At 37.3% G+C, this 10,238-nt stretch overlaps 2 protein-coding genes across 2 annotated transcripts; both read left to right on the top strand.

Annotated features, from left to right (window-relative positions):
• The first annotated feature begins 2 nt into the window (after positions 1 to 2).
• LOC115624966 (serine protease inhibitor 42Dd-like) lies at positions 3 to 1,419 on the top strand. Its single transcript, XM_030519859.1, has 4 exons — positions 3 to 15; positions 84 to 964; positions 1,030 to 1,171; positions 1,233 to 1,419. The coding sequence occupies exons 1-4, from the start codon at positions 3 to 5 to the stop codon at positions 1,364 to 1,366; spliced, it is 1,170 nt and encodes a 389-aa protein (XP_030375719.1). The 3' UTR covers positions 1,367 to 1,419.
• Positions 1,420 to 4,311: 2,892 nt separating this feature from the next.
• Positions 4,312 to 5,666, top strand: LOC115624864 (serine protease inhibitor 42Dd-like). The gene is made up of 4 exons (XM_030519746.1): positions 4,312 to 4,324; positions 4,392 to 5,257; positions 5,420 to 5,477; positions 5,545 to 5,666. The coding sequence occupies exons 1-4, from the start codon at positions 4,312 to 4,314 to the stop codon at positions 5,664 to 5,666; spliced, it is 1,059 nt and encodes a 352-aa protein (XP_030375606.1).
• Positions 5,667 to 10,238: the final 4,572 nt, after the last annotated feature.

Genomic DNA, 10,238 nt, shown 5'->3' with positions numbered 1-10,238 from the left:
ATATGGACAGATTTAGTAAGTGTTGATGCATAACGAACGCAATAAATACATATATTAGCCAACAAAATGCGGACACTCAACAGATATTGCGCTTTGCGGCACATTGTTGCTATTGCTGCTGCAGTCCACGGCCGCCAGCAAACTCTTTGAGGTCCTGTCGGAGAAGTATGCCACGGAGAACCTGGTGATATCGCCCTTCTCCATAGGCAGTGCTCTGACACTGGCCTATATGGGCTCTGGTGGGCAGACAGCGGAGGAGTTGCGGCTTGCTTTGAACTTCAAAACGTCTGACAAATTGCGGACGGCAATGCAGTACGAGAACTTCCTGCGGACTCTTAAGCAACCGGCTGCCAATGATGGACCCACATTGATGGTGGCCAATCGTATTTTCACCAACCACCGCATTAGCCTGCAGCCGAGCTTCAACCACTTAGTTGGAACCTATTTTGATGCTCAGGCACAGCCACTGAATTTTGGTGATAAGGTTGCGGCCGCTGAGCAAATAAATAATTGGGTGCGACAGCAAACTGCACATAAAATTGATGAAATGATTTCAGCCGAGGATTTGGATGAAGAGAACACTATAGCACTCATCCTAAATGCCATTTACTTCAAGGGCAAGTGGTCGAAATCATTTAAGGCCAGCAACACCATCGCGAAGGACTTCAAAGTGAATGCCCACGAAACCGCTCCCATCTCAATGATGAAGAAAACGTCCGAGTTTAAATTTGGATACTTAAATGAGTTGGATGCCACCGCTGTGGAACTTCCATATGCATCGTCCAACATAAATATGCTCGTCATCCTGCCCAACCAAGTTAATGGATTGCGCACCTTGGAGCAGAAACTTGCCTTTGTTGATTGGAGCACGATCAGCAGCAACTTACACAGCCAACAGATTAAATTGGAGTTGCCCAAATTTAAGGCAACGTTTTCGACTGATCTAGCTAAAATATTGCAACAGGTATGCTTGAAATACGTTTCATATATTTGTACATATATAAAATAAAATATTTTCTAAACGTTTAGCTTGGCGTGAGGCATTTATTCTCTGATGCTGCCGACTTAGGTGCAATGTTTTCCTCCAGCCTTGCGGTAAAAGTCGATAAAGTAACCCACAAGGCGTTCCTGGAAGTTAACGAGGAGGGTGCTGAAGCGACCGCTGCTACCTGTAAGTGAAAGTTTGATAAACCAAATAATCCCCTCCAAATCTTATACTACTTCTCTTAAAGCTGTGCATATGGTGGCTAAGTCGGCAATGGCGTACACGCACGTCCCAGAATTGATCGTAGATCATCCCTTTGTGTTCGTGATACGCGATGAAAGAACTGTTTTCTTTGTAGGCCACGTTGTAAAGCCCGAATGATATCCAATAACCAGCGTATATGAATAAATTTAATAAACGCAAGCACACTCATACTTTGAACCCGATTTGTTATCATTTTATTTGTCACCAAGAAAATATTTTGTTAAGTACGAAAAATGAATGATTAATGCATTTTAGGCGAAGTGGCAGTTATACTACAAGTAGTTCTCAAATATTGTAAGTGATATCTAGTTCGTGTGGCTTGTTCATTAATCTAGTTCGTACGATCAACTACGATTACTGCGTTATCGTTATATTAATTCACCTTTTGTGGTTGCTGGGGAACAGTGTTGCCAGCTTTTGAGAAAGAAAAAAGCTGTTTTTGACAGCAAGAAATGTTAAATAAAGCTTATAATTAAACAAGTAAAAAAGCTAAAGTCGGGTGTCCCGACTTTGAAATACTCTGTACATATGTTTACAATAATTATAGAAAATAAAAAAATTAAGAAAATAAAAAAAAAATTTGATCGATTTTACCTCTCTCGGTATTTGAACTCACGTAAAGGGTTTATAATTGCACATTTACATAGCAATTGCGTCTGTGTGAGTGTATGTATGCCTATGCGCATCTATTCGTGTCTGTGTAAGCATTTTCGCAGTCAACCAAACAGCAACATCAACAACAGCCGCGGGCAGCGCTTGAGCTGCGCTGCAGCAGCGCTGCATCAGCAAATATATTTATGGCTATAACTTCTTGGTAAATCGGTCTATCATAATGAAATTTGGCATACGGACACATAATAACCAACTGGGGGTATTTCCAAAATTTTAGTTCGAAATTCCAAGAATTACGGGAGTTACGATTTGCGGGGTAGAGGAGGGAGGGAGGGGAATTCCAAAATATACATTTTCTGCGTATTCACATAAGGCATCTGGGACTAAAATTTGGTGTTCCTAGGTCTTATAGTCTCCGAGATATAGGCGATTATACGAATGGAAAATCGGGAAAACCCCCATAGGGGGGAAGTGGGGGGGAAAATCAAAAAAATAAAACAAACTCGTATAGAATACACACATAACACATCTTTGTGCAAAATTTGGTGTCTCTATCTCTTATAGTCTCTGAGATCCAGGTGTTCATACGGACGGACAGACGGACAGACAGACAGACAGGGCTAGATCGACTCGTCTCGTCATGCTGATCAAGAATATATATACTTTGTGGGGTCTGCCACGCCTCCTTCTGCCTGTTACATTTTTCAGCTCCCGCAAACCTAATATACTCTTGTACATTTCATGTACAGAGTATAAAAAACAAACACAAAAAGCTACCTTTCTTGTTACAAAAAATGCTTAGAAAAATGCATTTTTCACGGTTTTTTTTAACAGTCTTGGTAAGCACTTAATGCGCCCATTTTGTTCTTTGTCGTCGTATGCGCCTTCAAAAAAGGTAGTTCAAAAGTTGCTCAATATTTTTCTGTTGAAATGCCCCCATAGAACGTTTGTATTTCTTTGTAAGCCAAACGTCCGGCATTCTTACGGCATGAATGTATTCTCATCTTTATAAATGGTTTGAAATAGTGGTCATTGGCAAATATTGATAAAAAATAATGATAATACTGGCACATATCCGGAAAAATTGTATTTTTAAAAAACCAAAGTTTCCGCTTCCAACAATTTCAAATTTAAGGCAGGTGAAGCTTGTTTTTTTTATTGTGATTCACCCCTACACTCCTCCACAATTCGTGTTTTTTCATAGCTCCCGTAAGTCTTGGAATTTTGAACTCAAATTTGGCATATACTTGTACAAGTTTGTGGTTATCTGTCCGTATGCTAAGTTTCATCAAGATATGTAGGTCAATTCTGAAGAAAGTTATAGCCATAAATAAAATAAATATATGCTGTTGAAACTGTACATGAACCTGTCTCCACTTTTGTATACAAGTATACATATGTATTGAATAATTTGTATTTAATTTAATTAACTAATTTAACTCATATAACTTTTCTTTCTCCTTTCTCTTTCCCGGTTTCTCTATCTCTCTTTCCTTCTTTCTTTTTGTCTTTTCCTCTTTCTCTTTCTACTTCTACTTCTTACTTCATCTAATTAGTTCTTAAATAGAATTAATTTTCCTCCTCTATCTACTTTTTGTTTAGTTTTTTAGGTCTATAATGTCTCTGACCACTGTGAATCGGGGTATTTCACTGTCGGGCTTGACCGACTGTAGCGTTCTCTCTTGTTTTTTCTTAGAAATGGGGCTTGGGGTTATCGTGCTGCGTGCGAATTGGGAGACACGTATACGCAGCTTTTTCCAAGAGCGCGCTAAGAAATTAAAGTTTAGATTAAATAATGCACAATGCTTTTAAAATAATAGTAATAGTGCGCCATAATAATCAATGTATGGTCGACTTCAGATAGCCAAACAATTTTTCTAACGATTTAGGAAAGGGGCTGGACTGGCAACCAAATTTTCCCCCACCGTGTTGGACATTTTCCTTTTTCTCTTTCTGTTTCCTTTTTTCTTTCTGCCTCACTTCATCTAGATAGCTCTTAAGTAAAATTAACTTTTCTCAAGTTCTGTATATTTTTTAGTGGTGTAGGTCTATAATGTCTCTGACAACATATGGCTGTAAATCGGGGCAGAGCTGGCCAAATGTCAAATAAAACTCCCCCAACGCGTCGGAGGCATTAATAGACATTAATGTATAGTTATTATTGATGAATGCTTAATTTGTTGTTGATAAATTAAATAAATAAATGTAATGCTTTATTATTCCTGAGGAAACACACTCTCTTAAAACTGATATGTAATTCCAAGAAAAACCCCAATCAAAATATTGCTTGGTTTTTTAATTATTTAATATGAAAAATGTTTGAGTCCAAACAGGGCTGGCTTATCGCGCCCGCATTTGCATATAATGCTGTTATCGCGTCCAAGTTCATACTATAAATTGAATTTGCGAGTCGAAATTTTGTTCAGTTGTATATTTTGTTTGTGCGGATAATGGTCAAAATAAGTAAGTTCACAAGTTTTGAACACGTCCTTCAAAAGTAATTCTGGAAATAATTATTCTCTTCATTCAGTATTAATCGTCTGCGGCTTTTTATGCCTGCAAGTAGCTGCTGAAGTGAACTTAAGCGACAAACTGTTAAGAGAAAACTCGCAGGAAAATGTTATATTCTCACCATTTGCTGCGGGCGTAGGCTTGTCTATGATCCTGATGGGTGCTGGTGGAAAAACTGCCGAGCAATTACAAACTGCTCTTAACTTTGGCGATGTGAATAGGCTGGAAATTGCTGCTCACTATAAAGCTCTTCTGCAGTCCTTAAAATCGAAGAGGGAAATGGATCCCAAGATAAATGTGGCCTCAGGCATTTTTGTGAGCGACAGGTTCAGGCTGAACCCCGCCTTTAATGAAATCAGTAGAAACTACTTTGGTGCAGAAGCACAGTCCATTAGTTTTCATACACCACAAAATGCGGCTAAGACGATCAACTCTTGGGTGGCCTCGAGAACAGATAACATCATTAGGAATATCGTTTCGCCCATTCAAATTAAATCTACGACTGAGATGTCCATTTTAAATGCTGTCCATTTCAGTGGGTATTGGGCCAGTCCATTCGATCCAGATGAAACACAACTAGGAGATTTCTATATGACCAAAACAAACAAAGTACCTGTTGAAATGATGAATCAAATAGCTGGATTTAACTTTGCTGACTTGGCCAATTTGAAAGCAACGGGTGTACAAATGAGATACCTGAATTCCCCCATCTCAATGTGGATTTTTATGCCAAATGAAATCGACAAATTCGGACAGATGGAGTCGCAGCTTATAGCTTCTGAGTGGAATAAAATAACAGCACAATTTTCTACGCGCCAAGTGAATCTAACTCTGCCAAAGTTTAAGTTTGACTTCGATGTAGACATGGTTCCCCATTTAAAGGAAGTGAGTACTTGTTTTTATTCGGAAAGATCATCTATGAATGCATACATTATACTCGTATACTAAATTTCTCAACAGCTGGGTATTAACGATCTATTCGACCCCAGAAAAAGCGACTGAACGGAGCTATCCTCAGAAAAATATCTTCCTTTGTATGCATCGCAGGCGATTCACAAAGCGATTATTAATGTAAATGAAGAGGGCACTGTAGCAGCCGCTGCAAGTAAGTTTTAGGAAATACTTTATATTTACAATAAGTGGATTTGATAAGCACTTCGAATATATTGTAGATGACAACTCAGGAGGTGTACTTTGGCGGGATCTCCAACAATTTGATGTAAATCGACCTTTCTATTTCGTCATACGGAGCGATCAAACGATCTTGTTCGAAGGACATGTTGTTAAATTTTAAAATATCCACTTTACTTTTTCATGAATAAAACATAAGAGCAGACAACATTATGGAAGGTTGAATTCTTAAATTCATAAATTCTGGGTCCACATTTGATATATTAATATTCTATAGTTTCTATATTTCATCAAATGCACTTACGTTTTCCACGTGCCCTTTGGTTTGATTTATTTAGAGAGACGTTAGTAGCATTGATAAAAATTAGACTTTGTTGTTAGAAATAAATAAATGCTATAACTCCCAGCTAAGGCTAAGAAGAGTGCTAAAAAAATCCTTGGCGCCATTCTCAATTGAAGTATCCTTGGTATTAACCTATCTCGTATAAGCTGGCTAAGCAGCAGCACAAGAGTAGATTTTGCAAATAGCACCGATGCAGATATATTGCCATAACTGATTGGATGGACAAACAAATTAATTTTGAGATAACGTTGGAGCCGATTCAATTTCAGGTTTGGGTTTTTAGTTAAAGTATTTCAAAGAATAGCTGGGTGTGCTTAAAATCTTGACTTTAACTGGAAGATTCAGAGCCATTGCGAGTCTCTAGAGCTTAGCTCAACACAATCAGTACATCAAAACTCAGATCGAGAGTACAAAAAATTGATGAGTGGACGCACAGCTTTAAAGTGGATCTTCCGTTTTTCTTCGCTGTCAAGGATAACCAAATTATTTACTTCAAGGGCAATGTGAATACGTGTAGATGTGTCAGCACAACCCATCGCTTAATATTAAATGCCTTCAATATAAACTACCTTAGCCTCAAAGCAATAAATTCAGGGAAACTCAATAAAACGCGTGGCTTCTGCACTTGGCTGCTCCTGTTGACAAGATGGCCAAAGCAGAGGCGGATGGAGGCAGCGCCAGACGCTGGGGTTGTGTCGACGGAAGTGTCTACTCAGGCGGAAGTTAATCAAGACAACCGCCGACAATCTTGTGCAACATTCAATGTCAGAGGCAGTGCATCAAAATATCAACATAATACCAAGTCTTGGGACAGGTGCATATCGTTTGTTGCTCTGGTCTATCCTTATTTTAACTAAAAGCCAAAATGAGAATTTTCCTCTTCACACTGACTTTGATCGTCTATTAAAGCATTCGCAAGGCTAACTACATATGTGTTGCAATTTTGTTTTGTTTATTCCCAGTCGCCTCCTTTTCATGGCCAATTCCCATGCTCTGCCTCCATGTGCATGTCAGAAAACACAGCCCAATAAATCAAATTTACTGCAGCTATCAATCCCCGGCACAACAAATGTAACAAACCAAAAAAAAAAGAGAAGCACATGCCCAATTTGAATGGCAGTGGTAAGTGGCCAAATATCCTGCAGATACGGGAAACACACACACACGTAGATAAATCAACATTTGGCCAAGCAATGTACTGCAATTGTCCATCACTGCTGTACAGTCATTTTTGAACCTACTTCTTCCTACTGAGAGTAAACCTAGCAATCAATTTGTCTCTTTCTTCCTTTTCTTGGTATACATTTTTTCTGGTATTGCATTTTTTTTGGCAATTTCCTTTTCCTAAAAAAAGGCTTGGAATCTCTACTGCCATTCTATTGCCTACTTTCGATGCACTGCATAGGGATTAGAGATCGAGTGCAGCCTCCTTCGAAGTGTTCAGTCTACTTATCAACAACCAAACCGCTAAGTGGCGCAAATTTTTTTTTTATTGCTTAAGAGAATGGGAATCAAATTTAAGGAAGGGGAGAAACAAATTGCAGGTATTTAAAAAAGCATTATTGAAAGGAAATTTTCATTACGAGGCGAATGCATTTTTATGCCCTGAATGCAACTAATTTTGTCTAAAATTTAGATTTAACATGAGATTCCTATATAGACTAACAGCTTAAATTGGGTCTCAAGTTTTCTTTTATGGTGTAGGTAGAAGGGGTTTGAAGAATTTGAGCTCCAAACGGGGGAAAAGGGACTTCATATATTGTATGAAAAGTCATAATTTTTCAACTGATCAAGTTTTAAAAATGTAAAAACCTAAAGGTAGATGGATTTATATGTATATAATATATGTAATTTCAATGAAAATCATATAATCAAAATTCTGCAATACTACTATATAATAATATGTAATATACTATATAGTGTAGCAATAGCTGCTCTTATTTGCATTTACAAACCTGATGACTAGTTTGACTAGTTTGACTAGGTTAGTCAAAAATTAAAAATAAATTTGTTCTTTCTCTCTTTTTAAGGAAGGTATTTATGAATCATAAAAGTATTGGTGGAAGAGGGGGAGGGGGTGGGGGGAAGGCTGTCAAAAAAAAAGAAGTATTTCCTGCTCTACCTATGTTAATAAAATAAAATAATTAATGAAGGTACTTTCGTCTCAATGTGGGTGCTTGCTCATTTGGAATTTGTTGAGCCAGTTTGTCGGAAGCGTGTCAGCATAGTTAGTGGTCGTCGGTTCCAAGGACTCGTTAAATTTTGTTCTGGCGCTAAGTTTGACATTGGAAATCCCGCTAATTGGCCGCTAACGTCGTACAGTGGTTACGGTCGTGTGTACGTCAGCAGGCGGCATTTACGTTTACGGCAAACGCTTCCCATTTCCGTGACAGAAATATCTGAACACAGAACAGAAATTGAAATGGGAAAGGTACTGCAACAACTGGCAGGCTTCGTACCAAACGCAAATGCAAATAACTGCGAAACGGAAGCAAACGCAATGCTTTGCTCGGCATCCAATAACAAATTTAATTCGAGTATGCCAGCAACAGCAGAAGCAACAGTGAAGTCAGTACTCGTACTAGGCAATAAGGCAAAGGCAATGAAATTGGCAGCTGCGTTGGCGCATTGGTAACATCATTATCAACTGGAGTGCCAGAAAACTAGACACGCTTCGTTGGCCCCCCCCACTCGTACCTAACGTGTTTCCACACATAAGGATTTAGTGTTTGCCATTCAACCTTTTCCCCCAAAACTGACAGTTTACATTTCGTCTGAAATGTATGCGAAACTGTCAGTTGCAAATATCATGTCATTATTCAATTGAACTTTGCCACCGAGTGCTGCCTCACATTAGTTCTTGCACTTATTACCAAATAATTGGAAAACTAATTATGCCTTTGTGCCGAGTCACTCGCAATTTAAGCGCAAACTTTCGTTTAAATTTTGTTTGCGCTTAAAGGAAATGTTCAAGGTGAAGGTTAAAAAAAATACAAATTCAATAAATTAGTGACCGCCAACGAGCGGATGTTCTAAGTGCCGGAAGCAATTCAGGTAAAGTTCATTACCAAGAGAGAGAGAGAGAGAAAAAAAACATTAATATACAGCTAGAGGTGTTCCGGCCTTCAACATCAAGAGCACAATTTGATGAAAATGTATTACATGATAATCTCAGTTTAGTGGTAAATCTTTTGATTGATCAAGTCAGAGGTAGGCCCTTGAATAATTGAAAGACAGAGTTGTTTATTTAGACTATAACAAACTGTACATTATTGAATATCACTCTGCTTTTAACCAAATAATTTACACAGCACATATGTATATGCAATATAAATGTTTAGGGGAAATATCAAGAACATTGTACATTAATTTATCCCAAAAAGTGACACAATTAAAGCCAGCTGGGGCATTTTTAGACCATTACTTGGATCTGGCGCCAAGTAATGCAATAGTAATGTGTTTTAAATTAAATCAATTTCAGGTGTAATTCGAGACTGACACGTTTCCATCCGTGTACTCTAAAGTTGCAGTTAGTTTTTTGGTAGATATTTCAATGAACTGTCTAAGATTATAAGTACTTATATTACCGAAACTGAAACGATTATTCAAGCAAATCACACATTAAATAGTTCAACTACATTTTGTTCTTCAACAAAAATTGTTTACATATTTCATCAATCCGGATTTCTCATACAATGATTATATTATTTAGAAGAAACATAAAAAGGGAAATAATCAAAATTGAAAACATATTTAATCTAACATTCTAAATAGTTATCCAGCTTGAATGCTGGATGTAAATATACTAATTGGTGCCAAGCCATACTATACGCTGTTTTAGCACCTTTTGCAAACCGCATTATTATTATTATACGATTTGAGAAGTTAAACGAGTATTAAGACAGATTATTTTATAAATCTTGCTGTAATTAAAATTTGAAGGATATCTTATATCTTGTATACTCTGTTTGCATCGCTAGGTAAATAAATGTTGGATCTGACTTAGCTAGATGCAGTAGCATATTTCTCTTTGTATTTCAAGATTTAAAATCTAAGAACTGGTTTTGGTTGTAGTGAAATCAATTACCGTTAAATGCTGTGTTTTCTTGAACTACAATAATTACTCAAGCTTTTACATACAATTATGGATAAAAGATTTTATATTTATTTTTCCCACTTGCCCTTCTGCAAATATTTAATAAATAACAAATATCATCTAAATTTATAAAATCATCTTAATGTTTATCGGTTTGGATTGAAAAGAGGTACAGCTTTATTAAATAGATTTAAATATCAAATTAGTTTAATGTAGGTTGAGCCATTTTCGAAATTTCGGCGTTCATCCATACAGACAGACGGACAAAATACTTAATTACTTTTTACAATTCATAA

Source organism: Scaptodrosophila lebanonensis, unplaced genomic scaffold, assembly GCF_003285725.1.
Source record: "Scaptodrosophila lebanonensis strain 11010-0011.00,11010-0021.00 unplaced genomic scaffold, SlebRS2 tig00000001-arrow-pilon, whole genome shotgun sequence".
Taxonomy (NCBI): domain Eukaryota; kingdom Metazoa; phylum Arthropoda; class Insecta; order Diptera; family Drosophilidae; genus Scaptodrosophila; species Scaptodrosophila lebanonensis.
The sequence above is the reverse complement of the archived record's forward strand: the minus strand, read 5'-3'. Positions and strand labels throughout refer to the sequence as shown.